Below are 24,249 nucleotides of genomic sequence, written 5' to 3'. Positions count from 1 at the left end.
TCACTCTAGTTTACAGCATCACTTCTCTTTATGGTACACAACCAAAAAAAGATGACACACAGCATGGCTGTCCTGTCAGGATTTTGCACAATCTGGTCACATGGAGGATGAGGCCAATCAAATAAGGTAGAGGTAGGTTTCTTTTAAAGATCAGCAATTTGGGGAAAATATCTAGTGTCTCTCTCTCTCCAGCTACTTGAGTTACATAAATGTTCATGACTGAACTGTGTTCAGTGTGAAATGCATCTTAGTCACAAGGGCACAGGTCAGGCCTGACTTCACCTGTCAGTGACACATGCATGCTGCACTCCTACAACCAGATATATTGTTTACATAAGATCTGTGATACCCACTGCTGGCGGGTTTATAGCTCTGCCAATTAAACACTGTCTAATCTGCCCCTAAGCCATGTCCCAGACCAGTTTTCCTACTTGACACAGCCCAAACTGCATCACACTCCCAGTAAAACAGCGAACAAGACAAGCACTGTTGGAATTTTCACCTAATGTAATTACTAATTTTTAACCTGTAATCTTTACCCGCCCTTCACTGAACATAATCACATTACTGTAACACTGGCTTCTATTAATGTCATTCATTGCTCATTTACTAGAAAACTCAGGGTTTTCTCCTCTGGAATCAAAGATGTTAGCAGGAAAAAAAAAAAAACAATCTCATTTTAATATTTTATTGCAATTTATTTTACAGTTAAACTGAAACTGAAGTATAAAAAACTGACATTTAAAGTACAGACACACAAGGTTAAACTCACAAAGGAAAACAAACACACTGAACCTAAAAACGGTCTTTTTGTAGCTTGATTTCGGTCCTTTCATTAAGACTTGTCTGTCGAGCTGTCGTCTCTGACAACATTTACAGTCCATGTTTCTGCCTTCTCCTGAAGACAAGCAACAACGCAGACAAAACACAAACTGAAGCCTACAGCTAGGTATTCCTGTTACACTGGTGATCGGCCAAAATAAACAAAATGAATCGGCGTTAGGGACAGTGTAACGACAGAGTGTGCACCATGCTTGTGTGTTTGCTTTATGTATCTACGAGTGTTAAAATGAGAGTCCAAGTTCCTACTGGAAGCAGAGTGTACGCTGAATGGGCCGAGCCTAGGAGTCGTCTTCGCCGTTCACACTATCGCCATCATCATCACCTTCCACATGCTCGCCTTCTTCTTCCTCTTCCTCCTCCTCGTCGTCGTCCTCATCCCTCTTCACCTGAACAGTTTAACAAAAGCAGTTTGTAATCAGCAACATGTGGCTTGACGTTGATATGGTGCTAAAACAGCAGTTTGTCATGAGCAGAACTGGTTTTAAATATGCCACTACAGAAAAGCTCCATCTTTGATAAGCTTGTTATCATTGTGGGTTAACATGACTCCAATTTGCTAAACTACATGTACAAAAAAAATCCAGTAATAGCAAATTGCAATGATCTAAGATTGTTTTTAAAGTTAAACCCAAGGTAAAGTTAGGTTTAATTTTTCTCTGTGTAGAAGGATTTTTAGGACTACAAAAAATATGCTGGCTTCAGAGAAACCTGTAATAGGAACTGCTGACTGACTATGTTCACTGGAAAAGATGACTTACACCTTCTATGTAAGGAAGGATAAGGGCAAAACATATGGGATGAAAAAGGTAGTGAGTATCAGTAAAGAAACTAATGTGCAAGCCATGTTTAAATTTAATGATCATCTAAAAACATACAACACTCGTGATTTTCCTTATTGTCAAAGCCATTTTCAGTGCCATCAAAGAAGCTTGTTAAGATTTGATCTATTTTATGAAGTAAAACATTTTGCTTGTTTGCTGACGGATCAGTTGACAGACACTTCATCATAAATATCCACTAACTGTGAAATGAAATGCTGCCAACGTTTGTGATTTAAACTGAAAAAGGAAGAACGAGATGGCCGAATCTCACCTCTTCCTCCTCCAGCAGGTCTCCCTCTTCCTCCTCCTCCTCCTCTTCCTCCTCGTCCGAGTCGTTGATCACCTGGTTCTCCCGCTCCCTCTCTCTCTTCAGGCTGTCATCCTTCTTGTTGCTTGGGTGTGGAGGTGACGTCACCTCTCCAGGCTCAGTTTTTATGCTCTTAGCTTCTGTCATAAAGGGAGACACTTTTAGAAATTCTCGTCTGTGGTTGTGTTTATAAGATTGCTTGACTTAATGAAAGTGGTGCATTGTAAGCTCTTTCTGTACTGTAGGTTAAGGCTTAAAATTCATTTGGGTTGATTACTGGAAGGTACAGAAATTTAAACCAATAGAGGTCAGACACTCTCTACTCCCTATTAAAACAAAGTGTTTGCCCTCGTACCGAACTTCTTGCTGTGGTCCTTCTCCATGCGCTCCAGGCTCTCCAGCAGATCATCAACTTTGCTTTTGATTTGGGTCAACTCCCGCTTGATGGTCTGCAGCTCATCTAGTTTCACTGCATAGAAAACAGATGGAGGACGAGTGTCAGGGACTTGACAGCTGTTTTCAAATATGACAAGAGAAAAAGCTTGTGAATAGTAAACCAGGACTTTATGTTCATTAATGAGTGAATCTACAAACAGTTTCTGCAATGTCTTTAAGTTTCATAGAAACTTTAAAGAAACAGCACTCACATCAGTGCCACTGGAAATACCATACAGCTTTAGACAATGGAGCGGGCATGTTACAGGCAGCAGGGTCTGACACTCACTTGTTCTGGATGAGGAGGTCCTCTGACTGCTCTTGGAGGATGAGGAGAAGCTGCTCTTGGTTCGCCGGCTACTTCCTCCGCTGAGGCTGACCCGTGGGCGCTTAGACGGGATAACGGCCCGTGACAGTGGGGGAGGAGGAGCAGGAACACGGGACGGGTATGAGTACATTCTGTAATCAGACCCAGAGCAAACACAATAAGCTTCAGCTGGGTCAGAAGATGCTCAGAAAACAGAAATGAACTTGTCATTCTGACGTGTATAACTTTCCAATTGAGAGACGAGTGGAAACATTTTACTCACCTGTCGTAATAATCTCTCTGAAAGTCATAGTCGAGGTCAAATGAGGAACTGCTGCTTGGGAAGAAAAATGAGACATGTTTGTAAGGAAATATGGAGGCAGGTGATAACACTGCATTCTTTCATTCTGCAGCATTCAAGGAGCATCATTGAAACCAACCTGTACATGTCTCCAGCAGAGCGTTTGGTGGTTTTTGACCTGTGCGGTTTGGGCTCTCCAGCCAGATTGATGTCTGAGAGGTAAAATAAATAAATAAATAATAATAATAATAATTATATATATATATATATACACATATATATATATACACACACACACACACACAAGTTTGTCAAGTAGGTGACACTAAGAATTATATTTTGCACACAAATAATGACCTAAATTAAAAGGTTTGATCAAGTACACAAACTGAGAACAAACCTTTCAGAGAACCAGGAAACGTGTCCATTTGTTAACAAGCATATTTAACAAATTTTTTTCCATCGCAGGAAATGGAGATGGAATTTAAACAATCTGAAACTGGTACACTAAGCTTTTTTTTGTGACAAACCATGTCTGACAAATTCTTCCAAGCAAGTATTTTGAGATCAAGTTTTTAAGCGCAACCCAAAGTGACATTTGAGAGTTGCAGCCTTGAAACATTTCCTGGCAATGGAACGGGGAAGGTTTTGCAATTATTTTGTCTATTATTTTGACCTTATTCTGTCCTACTGCAGTGGTTACTACAGGTCAGAAACCCTAAACCTGTGAGGGGAAAATTACATCAAATATATTTTTGCAACATAATGTTTGTAGGCCTTTGCTGTACTCCCTTTAGAATTAGTATTCACTTTACCTCCTCCTAAAATTAAAGGCAAAATAGTGACATTGCCATTTAAAAGGTCACAAGCTACTTAAATAAGAGAGCTGCTCCGCTAAGGATCAGTCTTGTGCTCTGAAACCAAGTTCAAAAAGTGAATCCATACCAAGCACTTGTCCAACAATCATCCTCCCATCCTCCCCGCCAACAGCAGCTCGGGCGTTCCTCTCATTTGAGTACTGAACGAAGGCGTAGCCCTTGTGGACGGAGCAGCCTACGATCTTGCCATACTTAGAGAAGATGGCCTCAACGTCTGCCTTGGTGACCAGCAGGGTGTTGAGGTTGCCGATGAAGACCCTGGAGTTGAGGGAGTGTGGGTCGGTCTTGTTGGTGACGTTGCTGCTGGCCATGAGGCTGGAGGTGGTGGGCGAACGACTAGCAGGAAGACACAGAATTCCCAGATTTAGTGGAAGGAATAAGAAACGTTGCTCTGAACTGCTGCTGCTGGACGGTCTCGGCATGACTGATTACCAGGGTTTTCCTAGGAAATGAGTGTTACTTCATAACATCCTCCCAATATAAAATGAATTTGAAATAATACAACTGTCACCAGTAGCTATTCAAAACACAAATTATGTCAAATTCCTCCATAGATTTACTTTAGAGGCTTGAACTCAACATATACCAAACTAGTACTGGCACCAAAATAAGCTGCTGAAAGAAAAACTGAGAACTAAATGTAATCGTAGCAGACAAACCATTAAGTATGAACCCTTTTACCATGCGTTCCTTTTATTTCCAGTCAATCAGGTGTAGTGCTGCTGTTATCAGGTAACTATTATATTATTACACGTAAAATATAAAATCGCTGTGTAAACCCCAAATAATACTACTGTATTCAAAGTGAGAATTAGACACAAAAAAAACACCACCAGTGTCTGAGGATGGACGAAGCATACAGAAGAATTTGTGAGCTATATTTTGATAGAGACGCCACTTGACGGTATCATTTTTGTGACACCAAGTCGCACTTAAACTCGAGGTAGCCATCCCTCAATTCCACCTGCTGGACAGTAGCAGCACGTGTAAACATTCGTGTAAAAACAGGCTTAGAGTACACGCCAAAATGATACTTTCGGTGAAGTACGCGTCCAGTTCAGAGTTTCAGGTTTAGATGAAAGTTACGACAAAATAAAATTGACAGGATTTTAACTGGATATTCATTAAGTGAGATTTTGGGTGAGTCTACTGGTGCTTTCAACAATTACTGTTAATTTCAACACAGCAACAACAATAACATACATTTAGCTGTAATCCATCATTGTAAACTAGTAGAGTATATTACAACATATCAAACTCAAATCCTGGTTTATTAATATCAGAGTGACAATTATTTTAATTATTGATTAGTTTGCCAGGTCTTTCTCTCTGATAAACTCTTAACCATTATGTCATTAAAATGTCAGAAAAAACAGTAACTGTCCATAACCCACAGATATAGTTTTCTGTCACCTGTACCTGAAACAAGAAGTGTTATTTTTGCTTCAAATATTCTACAAGCAAATACTGAATTAACTTTCTCTTGGTGGACTGAGTGTTGCAGCTCCAATCAATAATACTGTATTTCTCACACAATGAAGGGTTTATTTATTTCAATTATGAAAGCTCAGACAATACAGAACTTTATATAACCTGGGAACTTCCAGGCTACAAATATTTATTCTTCCGGTAAAATAGAGCCAACCAGTCCTACTGGGAACATTACAATCGCTCTAATGAAATGAGGAATTTGGCACTTGGTGAGGCCCAGAGCTTTGTGTGAATTTGAAGATGGGAGAGGAGCCCTCATACAGCAAACATGAAAACAGCAGTGGTATCAACACTAAGCCCCCGGCTGACGGGGCTGAACATTCATCACTCACTCCATAGCGTCTGTGTGCAGGGCTGTCGTCTGTCTGATGTTTGATGTTTGACACTGTGGGCTGGGTTCAGTTTGGTTGGGCTGGTGTCTCGACCTTCACCTTCGCCCCTCGCGATTTATACTGAGGTGACAGAAAACACACCTCAGTCAAGCTGAGCAGGGTTATCTTGTACCAAGTCTTACCTGGATGACTGCGTGTACAGGAGTCAGTGACGAGGTAAACACAAACATAGCTTTAAAAATAGACAAAAGATGTGTGGGTCTTCAAGAAAATACGACAACTAGCCACTGTGTGTGACCTAACCCTCATGCATGTGTGAGTGATAAATATAGTGCTATTAAAAGTAAGCTGGCAGAAGATATATGGGATCTAAGAGTAATTAATCTAAACCGGAGACTACATCCAGAGAGGACAAAACCATTCCATTCACAAATTAAAAAGGGGGCCCTAATTTATACACATGCTTATATTTGTGTGGCCTATGTCTCACGTGGTTTTAGGAGTTCAGTAGACGGTAAGACGCTTTGACTGCTTTTGGCAAGATTTACATTTCATAGAAAAAAAAAATTTCATGGAGCATTGTTGCCATTTCATAATTTATAGTTTATATTTGGTTTCTTTATTTAATAATCATGAAATATGATATGAAGCATTACATGCTAGAAATTACTGATTGTGCTGATCATCTTTTACCACATGCAATTTGGCCTTTTATGTTTTAATACCAGACAGAATGTCATTTAAAGATCTGAAAAAGAATGACAGAACTGAAAGAAATGATAAGGCCTCAAATTACATTTAATGTGTAAATATATAAACAGGACTATTTAGTCATAACTCATGGGATCTGGGCCCAGGTGAGGGGCAGAAAAAAGACAGCTAATATGGCCAGCATTTATAATGATAAATGATAGTAATAATGCAGAAATCCACAAACACTCCTGCATTTACTGCATTAGTCTTATTTGTAGTGCAGACTATGGCAGACCACAAGCACACACAGAAAGTTAGGTTAGCATCTACTGCAAGCAAGAAGATAATTTTCCAGACCTCTGTAAATGAAATGAAAAGACTTTTAAGACCTTTAATGAATAAGACCAGCAAATACACAAAACACCTGCACACTAATGTGTTTTCATTTCTTTTGCTTCCCACTTCATTTTAAAGGTTATTAGCTTCTGTAGGTGTGTACCTGCGGCCTAGGTGTGAATGTGTAGGCGTGAGTTGGTTTGATGCACATAAACAGCCATGATACTCTTTCAGATAAACAAACGTTTAATTATTAATTGGAAATTGTGTATTTGTGACGTTATATAACAAAACAGAGGCCACCGGCAGTCCAAAGCTTCTGACATCTTCATCATGGGAGAAGAAAAAACACGGCAAAAAGCTACTCCACTTCAAAAACACACCGACTGAGCAGTATCTGAGCCAGGAAAGCAAAGTCTGAGGATCATCAAAAATTACCTAAACCATCCACAACACGCCCGCCAAGCCCGGGACAGCGCCACCACCAGGCTTTAGTGTGAACCACAGGCCTTGCGCTAGCCTCGGTGGCTCAAAGCCGGCTAGCGTGGCTAATGTTTAGCCAACCACCAAGTGAAAAGCATAAAAAAACACACCGCAATCAAACCAGTTCCTTGCTTGCAAAAACCAAAACCTGCAAAATTCTGATAATCGTGTAGTCGATAATCTGTAATCAATCAAAGATGAGGACGAAGCTGCCACTATCGAACCAAAGGAGCTGCTTAGCTAGTTAGCTAGCTAGCTAGCTTAGCTGGTGGGCTGGTTGAAAATCGTGAGAAAAAACAAATCAGTCCCGTCAAGGAAAAGTCTTCACAATAAACGCTATAAAAATTACGCTACACAAACTTGCAAAAAGGGGAGTGAAACTGCAGCTAAGATCCAAATCGCCGTGATCCTAAAAACCACAACCAGTGTTCGTGTGTTTGAGAGGGACGAGCGCCAGCTACCTCGCTAGCCCGCACATTACGTCTGTCCAGTCGCAAAATAGAAAAAGCATCGTTGAAAAAAATCCAAAAACGAAAAGAAAAAGGAAGGAAAAATGAAAAATGTCTGGGAACAAAATACTCACCGCGACCTTTACGAGTAAAATGTGTTGCTTTCGGTAAAATCGGTCAAATTGCTACTTAAGTCGTCCCGTCTGAGCACAAGCGGTTCGCTCCCCAGAGCAGCGAGCTAGCTTTCTTCTAGCCGCCGAGCTAACGCAACGCTAGCTGCCTGTGGCGCTCGTTTTGTGTCACGGAGCAGCCCGAGAGAAGCGGTGTCAGTAACTAAGGTATCACGTTAGGAACACCGCCAATACCGGGACGACCTGACATATAAACACACTCAGCTGTTGTATGTCAGAGAACAGTACTTTTAATGACACTTTACATAGAAAAATGTCATTTGTACTCCAACACTGATCTGATCAAGCAGTTTTACATATAACCTGAATAACCTACACAATATATAGTTTTCATAGATTATGCTACTAACCAGCATGTACAAGCAAAGCGAAAACTGTTAGTTAATTAACTGATTTATCGTGACGGACATGTAATCTGCAGCTATTTGATAATCATTTAAGGTATTGTCATTTACTTCGTCTAGTTTCTCAGTTGTGAAGATTTAGGCCTACTCCTTTTATTTTTAATGACCCTTTGGACTCTTGTCTGGACAGAAATAAGCACAGGGACATTTTCTCAATCTTCTAAATATTTAAAATCCAAACTATCAACCAACAGGTCAAGAATACAACCATGATAAGAAAAATAGTAGTAGCCCTGTATAATGTACTTAAAAATGAGCTCCAGGTACAACATGCTTTTGTATAAATGTATGAGCAATAATAATTTTATGAAATATAATTGTAATATGCAATAACATAGCAATATATATGCTTGTGTAATTTTACTTTTAATAGTTTTAAATATTATTTTCTGAGTATACTTATTTACTTTTACTATAATAAGATTTTCAATGTGGGGCTTACTAGTTAAGTATTTTTACAGTATGGTATTGGTACTTTTCCTTAAGTGCCACTACTGATTTTAACTAATCAACAAACAATTATATGAGCGACTTTTTAGTTTTCTTGGCAAGAAAAAATATCTAATAGGCTTGATTATGAGTTAATGAGTGCTACTTTAGGTAGACCTTTAAAAGACTGGTGCTGCATGGAATAATTTATCAATGAGGCAATGATGTAACCACCTAGAGATTTTTATTTATTTATTCATTTATTTTTATCATACTATACTTAAATAGTGTTTGAATGCAGCAGTAAACATCAAGAAACAAAATACTGGTATGTTGCTGCTGTCTGCCAGGAGGTGGCAGTGTTGTTATAGAAATACATTAATGGTGACTGTAAACAGTAAGATTTCTCAGGGATTGAGAAAATTTGCCCTGAAGAGTCCTGCAACAATTCATAAACCGATTATGACTGTGAGGAGTTGAAGAAGGCTGAACACAAACGCACTGGAAAAAAAAATCATCAACAGACAGTGATTAAAATCCAAATAAGCATCAATTTGTACTTAGATCATACTCATTCCTAATACTCTGTGTCCTCAGTGCAAGACAGAAGTGTATGGAAAAAGAAGAAGGTGGCATCCCTTTTATTACTAAGTGTAATACACCTTCAACTGTGTGTATTTGTTCTCTTTAGCTTCAGTCCAGGGTTGAAGAGTTGTACATGGTGCCAATAAAACACCTGATGTAATCTGTCGGGGGTATCTGTGAATTTGACAGCAGCACATGACCTTTTGTTCCACAGAAATTTCTCAACTAGACCCAAAAATACTGCAGCTTCATTTTTAGCTTCTTTTTATTGTGCATGGCGGCTCACTCGTTCTGTCTTGATTTTATTGAGACACTTGATTTCAACAGAGCTGTTTTTAGCAACACCTGCAGTTCCTGTTACTGCAAAGCTTGGTTCACATTTTTATATTCCCTGCTGAAGTGACCCAAACCAGATTTTTTTTGCTGTAATGACTGATTTTATCCAAATCAGATCTTCCATAAGTTTAGCTAGCTGATCTCTGACCATGCGCACCATGTAAGAACGCTAAAATCAGAATCCATGTGTTTTTATGACATCTCGTGCCTCTGCACATATTGCCTGTCGTTGTCATTCAGTGTCAGCCACTCACATGAGGTGACTGGGGTCAGTGGAGACATGAGGAAGTTTCAAATTTATGGACATCTATGGAGGAGCTTCTGCTGAAGCCAAACAGCAAGAAACATTCAAACTTATGTGTTTTGACCATCAGACAAAAGTTATTATTATGCAGCTCACATTTTAAATCTGTACATGTAGGACGTCAACAGTGTTCACACCAAAACCATGATACTTGAATGTGAACTATCGATACAGAAAGATAAGATCTGAAAAATAAATGGAATTGAGCATTAAGTCCTGTAAAGTGAACGTAGCCAAGAGTGTGAAAAGGGCCTTGTAATATTTCTGCTTGACTTTACCACACCTGAGGAGAGACAGAGACAGAGAGACAGGATGGCAACTACAAGAGACCAATACCAGCTGTTTTCTGTATCCAGTTAGGAGATGAAGCCCTCTACAATGTCCCAGTTTTTCATGGAGAATATGTTCTTTTGTGAATTGTTTTCACCCATCTGGTTTTGTTTTGAGCAGCATCCCAGAGGACTTGTTTACAGCTCTGTGCATCATCTCAGGAATCAGAAATATAACTTAAGCTCTCAGTTTCATCTTGTAATCAGATACACAGATGAAAGGTTTCTCTGCTTGTTTGCGTCTTTTGTGTATTTCAGTCAATCTGTGCGGTGAAGGGCCAGATGTTTGACAGGCTGCTATACAGTGTGTTCACGTTTTGTTGTGATTGTACAGGGAGTACACTTCGTCTTCTGAATGTCAATGAAGGGAGTGATGGGAGAGCAATATTTAGCATCAGTGTTACTGCTATATAAATTATACAGAGCTTACAATTACAGAGATGCCATAGGAAATTCTGCTGACCAGAAACCAGAAAATGGTCAGTGTAGGATCAATACTGAGCACCACAAACACACACAGTCCAAAATTATAGGGATTCCACTGGAAATACAAATACCATAAAGTGAAAGAGGACCAGTGTGAACTCACTATTAAGTACTAAAGACACTCGTCAGTTATTCTATTGGACAACTCACAGGCCAGTTGATGTGCTTTTGCAGCTTTTGGTGGCTCATTTTATTTTAGGTTCAGGGTCTTGCTGGAGGGGATTTTGACCTGAATATCAAACCACCAATTCTTTGATCAGTAACAGAGTCACAGTGATGAACTCTAATCATTTTAACACAACAGTGACAGGAAAATGCATGTGATAAGAAGGTGTCAAGAAGAAGCAGATCACTATCAGTTTGACCCATTATGGGTTTCTGTAAAATATTACAGTTATTTTGGAAAAACACAACATTACAATATAAACAAAGCCCAGTATATAGTTTGGCTGTGGAGGATGGACAGACAGTGTCCTGCCTGGTAATCCAACCTCTGAAGTAGCACATAAAGGAAAGGTACATCAAAAGTGCATAGTATTAGTAAAAGTACTAGGCTACTTAAGAGTAATGTGAGGCTGCAATCAGCAGTTACTTTTTCATGACTAAGTCAAAGAACTGTTCAAATATTCAGTTTATAAAAGGTAAGACAGTAATGAATAAAAATGCCATGGTCAGTCCCTCAATCCTCCATTAACTTATTCAAATGTCTTGTTTTGATGTTGAACTTTTATAGTATTTACATTCACATATCAGTGATTTTCAGCTTGTTTAAATGACTTTTTAATCAGTTACTGAAAATTGCTTTCAGTTAACTTCCAGTTTAATCAGATAATATGCTAATCATTTCAACTGCAGATACTGCCAGGCTTTTTGGGTGAAACTGCCGTGGATAATATATGAGATTAATCTGACCATGCTTTTATTCCTCTGCACTTCAGAAACACATCTTGAATTTCCCCCAAAACTTAGAAAATATAACACACTTTCTATATTTAAATCAAACAGTTAATTTAAACAGTTTCAGCTTTAGTCCAGCAGCTGACATTCAAACATAAAACTCACATTTAGTCCCCCGCTGATTTTAAATACAGAGCAGATGCATATTATTGAGATTATATTTTAAAAAGCACTAAGCACTAAATTAACTCTACATCATCGGTGCATCCCCTCTTTAATCAGGGAAACGCGCGTGCGTGTTTGTGCGTGTGCGCGCACGATGCAGTCGGTGAGCTCGCGCTGCCGAGACAGTGTGGAGCACAATCCGCGTGCAGCCAGCGCGAGGCAAAGAGCTCCAACAAACTGTGACTGCAAACAAAACGGTAAGAGCTGCGCTGCAAATCGCACGTCCCTGCACTTAACGACGCTTTTCTTTACCTTTTAACCTGCTGAGACTTTTGCTGAGGACGAACGTGTTACCATGTGCTGCATGTTGTGTTTTAGATACAAATGTATCTACAAGTCGTTTCCATGCACGTTTAATAGTCTTTTGTGATTTAGATGAACAGCAAATCTGCTGAAATTATATTTTTCTTTGCACAGTGATACAGCAACACATCCCTGTAATGCTGGCAGCTGACTGTAAGCTCTCATTATCTGGGGAATGTAGGATGTGCAGTGAAAGTTTACAGCCACCAGCATATCAGGAGTTTAAGATAAATTAAGAAATAGTCCGTCCCTAGACAGACAAAAAATTTGGTTAAGAAATGTTATCAGCTCTAATTTGACCTCTTTATCTTGGATTACACAAGAAGTTGTTCTGATTGTGCAATAAGGATCTAAGGAAGGAAAATAATAGAAATGTGGATATATATTGTAGTGAACTCTTACCCAAATGGTTCCCTATGATATTTTTCCTCCTTATTACTTATGGGAGTCTTCCTTTCCACTCCTCTGCAATCCACTGATTTATGTAATGTAGCTGGAATGAAAAGTGCTGCGCAGGGGGTGGAAATCTGGCTTACTGAAAGTCAAACAGATGAGGAGGCTTGTTTTAATCATTAGTCTCATGGTATCACTGACATAGAGCTTATGCTGGGGAATCAGAGTTTATACTCGCAGGCCTTGGCCAGTGTTCCCATTGCCCATCGGTGTGCATATACAGGGCCGAATCACAGTTGATTTGATCATTTATGTCATTTGGTCTTATATATGTAGCTGTTAAAGCAGCACTAAACAAGATTTGTAATGTTCTGTAAAGCACAAAATAATTTTAATATGCCTTTGGGAGGTTGATCAGGTTGTTGATCAATACCAATGACTCACCAATTATTTCACCAGATGCTCAGATTGTTTGTTTAAGTGCTCAGATGGAGCATGGCGCTACGAGAGAGAGACCACTGTGAGCCAAGATTTGTTTCGGCCTAAAATATTTGTTTGCCCTGGCAGTGTACATTTGCCTCAATATCACACCAGGGGAATAAAATAACAACAGAATTTCAGTATTAGTGGATTGTTTTTCTATCGCTGACTTTTCAAAGTGTAAATAACAGTTTCAAAACATGTCATTGAAATACAAGTGAAAGGAAGAAGCCCAAGGCTGGAGTCATTGAGTTTACATGAGTCAACAGGACTTGTTGCTTAATTGGTACATTATCCACTGCACGTTCAGCGCTGTGCAAAGGTTTAGACACAGCGAGTAAAGAGGATGGTTTCGGAAACAACGCCTTGAAAATGTTGAACCTCATACAAAGGGCAGTAATTCTCCGAGGTATACTTGCACACAGCTTGAAGGCTGTTTGAGTATCAGGAAGGACTTGCCACAGTTTGTCTGTGCTGTGTCAGTGTCTTCTGTGTCTTCATGTCATCCCAGACTGACTCCGTGATGCTGAGATCAGGGCTGCGTGGGGTCCCTACCATCTGCTGCAGGACTCCTTGTTCTTTATGACTCTGCTTGTATGTTTGGGCTCGTCGTCAGGCTGCCAGGCACTGGGCTGTTTTCTAAGACAATACTACACATTTTGATACAAAACTTCAAGCACACATGCTTGTCCTTAGAAACAGCAGTTGATGAAGTCGCCTCAACTCAAGGTCCATTCACTTGCTTGTTCTGGAGCTCTCAATCATTTCACTCAGTTATCATCATCATCAGCTTTAAGCGCTTCTTGTCAGTGTTGGTTAGAAGTTGACATCTTGGCACTTCATTGTTGACCTTGGAAAAAATGGCTGAAGCTCATAACCCACGTGTTCTGGTCAAAGCTCCAGAAAAATGAGTAAGGGGACCCTGAGATCTGGTGTCCCATCGGACATTTTGTCCCCAGACCAATATTTGTTTTCAAAAATGTGTTTGGAACGTTCATGTGTTAGAAATAATACTTTGAGAAAACCATTTTACCTCTATGTCCAGCCTTTTCAGGAGCTTTCAACTGCATCCTACAGTCTTCATCAGCTGAAACAGGGTTAGTAGGTGGTCAGTTTAAACAAAGCATTATCATGGCAGCATTTTACATCTTAAACCTTTTAATCTGCTCTCAGTGTTTCTGTGGGATGTTTTTATACACATTTTGAATTTCAGTTTTATAAATCTCTAAGTTAAGTTTTAGTTTAGAGGTGCTGGAGGATGTATTTTGGAAGATTTTATTGTAGCTACTTCCCCATACTTTCAGTCTTTATCACACTGTCACTTTGTGAAATAATGCAGATGACCAAAGTGCAGACTCACATGCAGGTGGATTCAGCATAGCAGCCTTAATAACTGAGCAAAACAAGGACAAAGCAGGTACACAGACAGGTACAGGGACAGAACCAAAACAGGTGACAGGCAGGGTAAAACGAACATAGGTCCAGTCAACACAAGAGATCAGTGAGAAATGAGGAGTGTGTGAGAAGGCGGAGCAGGTCTGGCAATGGGTAGTTGGGAACCGGTGTGCTCGGCAGCATCAGGTGAGCAGGAACAGGGGTCAAGTCCAAGGACATCCTGTGGCTGGAGGGGAGAGATGACAGGAATCATGACTGTAGTCAGAAATGTGACAGCATCAGGCATTTCAGCAAGCACCTCAACATGGCAAAAGGTCCGTGTAGGTTAGAAATCCTTCCTGGAGTTTATGGATGGATCAGCAAAAGATCAGGCTTTAACACAGGAAAACGCTGTTTGCTTCCTGTTTCTAATCAACAGTCAACATTGTTTTCTAAGTATGACCTTAATAGTTTCCCAATGTTTACCATGTGTTTATTATAGCCAGCACGATGAATAAGCTCCACTAACCTTAATAAAGCACTTATTTTAACCCAGAGCGTGATCTTTCCCTAAATCTGATCAAGCTGTTTTTCTGCATAAATCCAAACAGAGACAGAAAAACATGATGTGGTTCTGCTGATATGAGTGTCAGATTAGAAAATGCTTCTGTTGGTATAAAGGGCGCTTACAAATATATTTTGTTGCTTCATTTGGAGCACTTGTTTCAGGCTAATCACTTCCCTGCTCAAGCCCTGTTCACTATAAAACACTGTACTGGAATTCACTTGAATCAGCCAAATGTTTCTCATTCACAAGTTCACTGACATTCAAGTTTCTGCTATTTTTTTTACTTCAGATCAATGCAGAACATAAACATGAGTCCTGATTTGAAGTCTTGACTAAATGAACTGAGGAGTGTTCATTAGTTGGCTTCCCACCTTCCCGTTTGAGAGTTAAAACACCCTTTTTTGGGCTTTAAGTAAACGGACGTATTGGAAGCTTTAATCTTTAATGTTATGGTTAGCATGAAGTTCAGCACCTGCCCTGTGCACGTTAACAAAGTCACTGTGAACAGCCTCACATTTGTCTTTGTACTAACTCTGGTTCAAAATGGCTCCAATAGCTTTAAGTTCTTCATGTTAAATGAAGAACTGACTCTTCAAGCTAAGGAAGGCCAATCTGACAGTAACAACCAAACAGCTGAATCAGTTTAATATCTTAACTTTATTGATCTTGTTTTCTTGACTCCAGTTAATTCAACAACTCTGCTGCTTTTATACTGTCAAAACTCATAAAAACTAATTATTCAACCCAAAGTTCTGTTAACCTACTTAATGTTTTATTTGAACCAGCTTAAAATGATTTGCACTTGTACTTAATGCAAAGACATAAGGGTGTGTCTGATCTCATCTGAGTTTGGGTATTTCCCAATATGTTGAACGATTCCTTTAACCAGAAAATCCCCAAATCAAAATTAAAAACACAAATGGCAGAAGTTAAAAGATACCACATGTAGAGGAAACCTATAAAATATTGAAAGTAGGTAATGGGGATAAATGGAGAAGCAGCAGCAGTGATTTTTTTTTTCTTTCAGATCTTTATGTTTTTGTAGTATTTAATCCTCAGAATATTTGCATAACATAAAATAATGTTGTTCCAAATTTTCTTTTGTTGACTTTTTTGTAAATTTTATTAGAAATTTGAGCAACATTTGCATGATAACAACTGTTAACTGTAGTTCCCTGTGGTGGTCAGTAGAGGTCATTTAAAGGCATGGCTTTGTTACTAATACCTCTTTAATACTTATGTTTACATTACGTAGCGCAAGATGACCTAATGTATTTAATTAAGGGTTCAAAGTCACACAGAAACTATGATCATATGGGATGTATTAGTGTTAGGCAAGAAACAAATTTGCTTTCTCTTATATAAATATTTGTTTCCAAGCCTTTAAAAAAAACAGCCCGGGGTCTGAATTTGTCACATCCGATCTCATGCTAGTTTGAACTCTTGCTTTATGACAGCAGTGCCTGAGCTCAAAGCGTGCTGATGAAATGCTCGTCACTTGTTTTTCTCAGCTGCCCAGTCCTGACATACCTTTTACGGACATTACAGTGATTGCCCTATGAGCAGAGCGAGCTCATTTTGGTTCGGTTCAGAAATGTTATTCCTGGCCAGAGGTGCAAGCTCTTTTGCAACACCCAAGGGTGACACAGCTGGGTAATACGACCCACTGCGAGTATCAGAGGTAACTGTTTCAACATTGTTTCTGGTGTGCATTAACTGCAGGCTAATGTCTTTTTAAATCTTGTTTACTTGGGAAATTAATACAACTCCCAGAACTTTTCTTCTTAGCAGAGTCCAGTGAATTAGTGGGATTATAAAAATTTCAGTTAATACACGGAGGGCAGTTTATCTCAATAGGATGATTATAAACTCCAGATTTTTGCTTGGAGTTATCCTCCTAATACATAAATGGAAAACAACTGTGTTAAAGAAATGTGTGTGTATTTTTCCTCTTTGGCCTTAGAGTTGAATCTGTATGTAGTTGCAGCAAACTCTTCTTCTACTGCGTGGTTGAATGATTCACTGTTGGACAGAGATAGGGGTAGTATTCAGATGATTTAATTAACACAATAAGACATTCAAAGTCTTTTACGTAACAGTATTAGCAGCCAAATGTTTGAATGAAAAGTAAAAGTGAAATGGCCTTTTCAGTGTTAACCAGTTGATATCTAATTGGTTTAAAGGTACAGGTGGTCCCCTGGGGTGGACCGGCGACCTGTCCAGGGTGTACCCCTGCCTTTCACCCAAGGAGAGCTGGGATAGGCTCCAGCAGATCCCTGTGGCCCTAAATACAAGTAAGCAGGTATAGATAATGGATGATTGGAGGTGGACCCAGTGAATGTAACACTTTCTACTGGTATTGAGCTATAGGATAGTTCAGGCTACAGCCACGAAAAATCTTTTGGAAATGTGTTACCTTTACACTGATAGTATGCAGATAGAGAGAGCTAGGAAAGACGTATGGGAAAAGTGAGATGTGTGTAAAATGGTGTGATGACTCTATCTGCTAGCACATAAATGTAGTTTAAAATAAACTACAATATGGAAATTGAGTGGATGGTACCACTTTTAGATAAGGCATCATTTTTAAAGGGTTTGTTAGATGTAATATATGGATTTATTAATGGTTAATGCATAATTTACAAATGTAAATGAATGTCATACTGGACAATGTGAACCCCTAAGGTACTTGGTCCTTGGTCTTTATAACGACGTTATTACTGGATAGAAACATACATCTTGGGTTTATCTGGGTTCATCCCTGTAACATATTGTTTAATTTTATCACTGCATGCTATTCACTCTGTTTTAGCTCTGTTTTTGGTCTTCATCATGAGGGAAATATCTGGTTCTTTTAGCCTCTGAATGCTCTGCTGGGCTCACCAGCTACTCTCTGTGTCTGTCTGCTGTTTGGTGCTGAGCAGGGTGGCGTACAGTCGGCTTAAACTGCAGGTTCTGGTTATATTTCACCATCCCTTTCACATTACACATCATCATTTCTTCCATCTCTAATACGAAAACATGATCAGTGCATTTTTAAAAACAGCTTTACAGGTTAAGACAGCGTGACAACCACTTGACACCATTAAATCCAATTCGATAAAACACTTGTTTATTGTTCATGACAAGTTTATATTATTGGAGATGAAGACAAAAAAGCTTTTATAATGGTTAACACAGTAAAGCTAATTAGTTTATTTCCCATGAGTCCTCCGTGGGAGATTGGAATTGAAGCAGCAAGAGAGCACAGAGATTGATTAAAACAATACAGAAGCAATAAACATTATTACAGCATACAGATTTCTAAATGAACAACAAAAAGGAATTGTTCAAGAACAAAATAGATTATTAGTATGTCAAATTAAAGTATACTTCTTTCAGCGTATGCAGTCACAGCCAGTAATAGCATTAGGTAGTGTTTTTCTACTAGTTAGTGTTGGGACATGTACTAAAGAGAGGTAATTCCATGTAGAAGGGGTTGTTGCAGTATAGTTTAAATATTATTACTGGGAGACACCTAAGACTAACATACAAGCGTACAAATATAGCAGTAAAATAGATGTGTCAAGATTAATGACACCTTGCAGAATCAGAGAGGCAGACGTACGCACAGCATTCCTTGTTTCATCCACTCCCAGAGGAAAATAATTTGACATTTTACAAGTTTTAGTACAAAAAAAATCAAAGAGTGAGGGGCCCTGCTGTACACATGGGAAAAATGTTCAACTACGTATGACCTACAGTGTGAGTTTTTACTTTTTGACATGAATACTTGCTGTAAAGTTTGATTAGAACCTGTTTCCATTGTTGATTCATTTTTTGACTAATTTAACAAGCTTTTTTTTATCATTCTCTGTTGGTTTTTATTTCTTCTACTTCAATACCTGTTCAAATAAATGAACTGAGAAGTAAACACATAAATCAGTTGTTGTCATGGGTATAAGTAATAATCAAAGGTTTCTAACCACAATTAAAAATGTTTTTCTTCTCAACTTATTGTAATTATGTTGAGAGGACGGGGACAGTTGGAAAACAAGCAGGAGAGTAGCTCTAGGTCCAGGGTTGGATATTCCTGTTTCAGAGCAGAATTTCTGCCATTTCACCTAGACTGAATGAAAATATGTCTCCCCCAGCTTTTCCAGCTCCAGCGAGGCTTTCAAAACAAGAATAAACCCTTTCGGTGTCTACTACAGTCAGGCATGTTTTACAAGCCGGTTCTGCAAAACATTATGCAGTGAATGAACATTACTGTATTACCGTACGAGCCCAGTATGTTGCGTCACAGAAGTAACATAACAGCGTAACTATTTGGTGTTTGTGTTTCCTGTCAGGATAAACTCCTGAAAATGAAAGCTTGAAGGGGATTTAGCAGCCACTTTATGAGCTCAGCTTGTCTGACATCCTCAGTAACATGAGAAAACGGTGGTAATGGAGATGCTGCAGATTCACTCTCTCACCCCATTTACACTTTGTTACTTCATGTGTCTTGGGTGACTAGAATAACTTGAGTGTAAGTGATTCCAAGAAGCATGTTAAATCTGGAGGTGGACTGAAGTGCGTTCTGTCCCAGATGTTGAAAAAGTGAAAATGCATCTGTCTCTCCTAGATAAAATTAGTCTGTGGAAATAACTATTCACTGTCCAAACATCCATGGTCTATCTGCTTTAAAGCTGCTATGGTTACACTGAAAGTAGCTTTTGTTCTTCATCTCATTAAAGAAGAAAGAAAAACAGTCTCCAGTGATTTCCACACATATGACCAAATGCAAGAAACAACAAGATACTGCCGCATTTAACTGATCCCTGATCAGTTCAACCACTTAATGATCTCTGTGGTTTAGAGAGCACTCATCTGTAGGAGGGAGAGCCGTGTGAGCTAGAGCGTTTGTCGTTCTATACATCAATTATCTATAATCCCAGCTGGCACTAGGTGAGATCTGGGGTACAGATCACTAGTCTATCAATCACAGGGCTGACACACAGACAAACACTCACATTCACACCTATAGGCAAGTCACCAGTTAGCCCCAACCTGCAACCTTTGGTGTGCATGTCTTTGCACTGTGGGAGAAGGCTGTGGTGCCCAGAGAGAACCCACACAGCCACAGGGAAAACATGCAGACTCCACACAGAAAGGCCCCAGGGTCAAACCCAGAGCCTTCCTGCTGTGAGGCAACACTGCGAACCACCACCACACCACCTACAAATTGTCGTTAATAAGTACAATTCACTCATGTTTGTGTGCTGGGATATGGACAGTTCTTAGTGAACACTAGCTATTTACCCTGGGAATCCTTAATATAGAAATTCTAGAAATATGTAGGAGGTTGGTTTTTGTTTCTCTTTGGTGTGAGAGACCGTAATGTTGTTTTGGTTGCCGGCACAGTGTCAAACTACTTACTGAGTCAACAGTAATAGTTTCATAATAATGAAATGCTTTTTCAGGGCCTATGTTGTGATGCTGTTGTTCAACAATTTCCCGCATTTCTACTCTCATCTACGAGTTAGTATTTTTCCTATGACATCATATGAAGGAGTGCTGCATGAAGAACTGGAAAGTGTTGCTTGATATAGTCCTGACTGATCTGTTGGCTAAAATACTGATAGTTCACCATATGCAGGCTATAAAAAGTACTAGATGTAAAACAATGTATGTGTGTTCTATGAAGTTTCTCAGACCAAATACTACCCAAAATATATTTGGAAAGACACTTTGGAGTCAGTCAGTACCTACTCCACCAGAATAGGAAGAGTTTTAACAGACGCCTTGTGAAGCTGCTCCTATTTCAAGTTGCTGGCAGGCCGAGGAGTCCAAGTCCAGTCCGTAGGCTGCTGCTGCTGCCGTTGGCCCTGCTGTACCTCGTTCACGGGCTCTGCTCACACTGTCTTGTGGTTTGGACTGAGCTTCTGTCATTTCACTGGAATTTCCTGCCATCTGCACTCAGTCAAAGTTTCTCACAGATCCACACCTGCTTGTAAATGTTTACGTCTGCCAGGAGGAGACGATGGAGGGATAGGTGAGCACTGAAGGAGGAGGAGGGACAGCTCCACTCCTACTTTTTGAAGTTTGGAAATAATGAAAAGGATGCTTGTTTTGAAAGGCTGTCTGGTAAAAGAGTAGACAGAAAGATGATATAGGGTGTTTTAACACAGGCCAAAGAAGATAATTGTGCTATGATAACTCGTAAGTCATTTCCTGCACTTACACTCTGTGTATATTGAATATAGACCATACTCTAAACCTTACTATAAGTTACATTTTCCTTTTCTCACTGACATTAGACTGGAAGATGAGACTCTCATAGCTGTGCAGTAAACATGACGCTACAGTCAGCAGCCAGTTAGCTTAGCATAATAACTGGAAACTGCTGAAATCCACATACCAAAACATCTAAAGTGCACAAAAAAAGTTACACATGTCATTTATCAATCAAATTAAAAGTTAATCAGAAAAAAAAACATGTTTGTAATTTTACAGGGATGTCATTTGCTTCTTTGACTGTTTTATTACTATAAAATATTGTGTTATATACTGGTTAAGATGTTGCTAGTTATAAATACTTCATATACTTTTGTGTATCTTAACCTGTAGCAATGCATCATATCATCTTGTATATGCCTAAGTCTTTCAGCCAGTAAAAACACTGTTAGCTTGTAGATACTGTAGATTGCACATATCTGAAAGTGCAACACATCAGCTGTCTCCATAGAGGAAGAGTCCTGGAGGAATCACTGTCTAAAGTTAACAGCAGTTCAACCCTCAAGATGACGTGCATACACTGTTATCCAATAACACATTCTTATTTTGTGCAACATGAGATTATGTTATTCACCTGCTCTCACTGAGCTTATTTGACCTGAAGAGGGAAAAACGTTCTAGTCAATTATATGACAAATATCCACAATAGTATGCAACTGGGGGTGTCAGTGATACAAGTGATCAAATTTATGAAAATAGCACAGACATGGTCTTGGACACAGTGTGGCCACACTGATCCGGTCTAGGAACACCATAGATCCAGGACATTCAGTCACTACAGGGAAAGACATGAGGCACTTTCAGGTCTTTTTTGTGCATTAGTTAAAGTCTGCTTTATTGTCAGTTCTGCCACATGTAGAGCACATACAGAGAATCGAAATGTCGTTACTGTCAGACTCTTGGTGCATACAGATAAAATTAAGTAACGTCTGGCATGAGCTCCAAATGAAAAACAAGTTTCCAAAACTAACCCTGTCCAGATTTATTTTAAAATCACACCAAACACAGCTTACAGTCTATTTTGCAAAGGTAGTTAAAACTGGAATGTTAATGCAAAACTTCACCAAATTAGCAGGAAAACAAATGTTGACATTCTCTAAATTGGTCACAGCAGAATGTGGCACAACTAAGCAAAGCTAATAATAAACTTTTTTTAAACCGCAATTATTCTGAATAATCAGCTCGTTATAGAATAATAGGCTCATGTCATGGAAAACTGGACTGTGCAATAAATATCCAGATGTTTGGATGAAGAAAATATTGTATTAACACCCATTTGGATTGACAGTTATAGTCAGATAAGCAGCTGATCCCAGAGCTGTACAGGAGAGCTGATCTAATTAGCGCTGCTGTGTAAATACGACTTTGTTTGTTTGTCAGACTAGAAGAAAGTCTCAGTTTCTTCCAGCTGAGTCGGTCCTCACGCCAAATGTCACAATATAAACTGATCAGATATTTGATAAAATGTTCAGTTTTGTCTGGATCTGATTTAAATTAAATAGGAACCAAACTACAAAGGAAACCAAATCACTTGGTAGTGTTTGGAAGGTGGTCAGACGCAGCACATGCACATTTGCTGTCACATAGACACTGAGGGGGTAAGTGATAAAATATAAAATATGTCAAAGGCTCAGAGAACCTCGGACAGACTGGGGTGGTTTACACGCACTAGTGCTGCAGATGGAAAGTACTCTACGTCAATCTCTTTCCTTTTACCAACTTCGCACATGAATGCAGGTCTGAATGAGAGTGTCCTTTATTTTCACATACATCAGACCAACAGTGCTGTTAATGTTACATGAGAATAGGAGGCCTTATTTGAATTGAAAACCCGTATCAGTGGTCCAAGGGTGAAATCTACTGTAGCTGTTCTCTGCTTCTCTCCTGACATGATATAATAAACATCTTATCACGACTTTCGGAGCAGGAATTTGGCATTTGTTAGGGCTGAACTATTTACCTACTTTTGAAGCGCTATCCAGTATAATTATTGTTCCCAGAGAGTCAAAACTGATCTGATCATTATTATCTGTGGAGGACTGATGCTGTGTTCTTAACACTTCACTGATACTTAAGTTGAATTTGGATAACACTTTGATTTTCCTCAATATGGACTGTTCACCAAGGGACCGAGCTCTCCCAGTCAACCTTGGCCTTGGGGTTATTTTCCATGTAAATAACACTCCACTGGATCCTCAGCTTTGGCAAAAAGGCAGAAAACAAAGCAGCAAGCCTTGATCGACTTCCTGTCTCGCAGTGGAGCTGTGCGTTTGTCATTTCAGCTTGAAGCTTTTCGCAGACATCAGTGGTTTGGCCACCTGGACAGACGACTTCTTCATGACTTAGTGGCACTGGCATCACCATTGAATTTTGTCATGGCATCGTTGCCGCTGCAGAAGCCTTGACATTGCCCTCTTTCTTAAGCTGATCCCTCACTTGGATGGTGCAGGGATTTCTAATGTCTGGAAAAACAGTTACCAGCACTCTCAGACCAATTGGCTGCAAGAGTCAGACTGGCACACTTCACAAACCAGGTGGCAACTTCCAGCCATGAAGTTCCAGCAACTAGTGGGATTAATGTGCCCAGACCTGGACTGACATGACCCCTCAACACTTCCTGGTGGTCTCTAAAGCCTTCTTGTTCACTTGAAACATTTGTGAAAGCCAACGTCACGGCTCATTCAGTCTGAAATCTACACTGTAAAACACAGTTGACTTTAGTGGAATCGACTAATATTTTATTAATGTATATACATTTTATTTATTTGCTTCAATCCAGCTTTGAACACCAAGACTTCACTCTACTCATTAAATTACATTTCTGAAGAAACATCCTTGGTCTTTTAGCATCATGAGTTAAAGTTTTTTTTGTAGTATAAAGAAAAACATGAAAGAAAATTGATTTTTCTCATTAATATAAATGAAATTATTTGATTGTTTCTTTGCATAATAACACAAACAATAATGGAGATTTGTATTGAAGTCAGTCCCTACACTCATACACTTTTTTA

The 24,249-nt window shown here is 39.3% G+C and overlaps 2 protein-coding genes across 4 annotated transcripts in view; one reads left to right on the top strand and one right to left on the bottom strand.

Moving 5' to 3' along the window:
• Nucleotides 1-672: 672 nt before the first annotated feature.
• Nucleotides 673-7,949, bottom strand: LOC113134802 (heterogeneous nuclear ribonucleoprotein C). Of its 3 annotated transcripts, none has more exons than XM_026314321.1 (9): nucleotides 7,811-7,949; nucleotides 5,716-5,835; nucleotides 3,960-4,228; nucleotides 3,154-3,226; nucleotides 2,997-3,047; nucleotides 2,696-2,865; nucleotides 2,327-2,440; nucleotides 1,936-2,111; nucleotides 673-1,229 (listed from the first exon to the last, which is right to left on the bottom strand). In XM_026314321.1, the coding sequence occupies exons 2-9, from the start codon at nucleotides 5,718-5,720 to the stop codon at nucleotides 1,122-1,124; spliced, it is 966 nt and encodes a 321-aa protein (XP_026170106.1). In that variant the 5' UTR covers nucleotides 5,721-5,835; nucleotides 7,811-7,949; the 3' UTR covers nucleotides 673-1,121. The 3 variants fall into 3 exon arrangements, with proteins under 3 accessions (XP_026170106.1, XP_026170107.1, XP_026170108.1); XM_026314322.1 differs by having other exon boundaries at nucleotides 1,936-2,108; XM_026314323.1 differs by having other exon boundaries at nucleotides 2,997-3,044.
• Nucleotides 7,950-11,970: 4,021 nt separating this feature from the next.
• glis1a (GLIS family zinc finger 1a) overlaps nucleotides 11,971-24,249 on the top strand; it is a 35,774-nt gene continuing 23,495 nt past the window's right edge. Inside the window, exon 1 of the mRNA XM_026312644.1 lies at nucleotides 11,971-12,059. The gene's annotated coding sequence lies outside the window, so the exon portion shown is untranslated. The remainder of the gene's footprint in view (nucleotides 12,060-24,249) is intronic.

The sequence above is a fragment of the Mastacembelus armatus genome, chromosome 17 (assembly GCF_900324485.2).
Source record: "Mastacembelus armatus chromosome 17, fMasArm1.2, whole genome shotgun sequence".
Taxonomy (NCBI): domain Eukaryota; kingdom Metazoa; phylum Chordata; class Actinopteri; order Synbranchiformes; family Mastacembelidae; genus Mastacembelus; species Mastacembelus armatus.
Note: the sequence above shows the minus strand (reverse complement) of the source record. Positions and strands in the feature narration are given on the sequence as shown.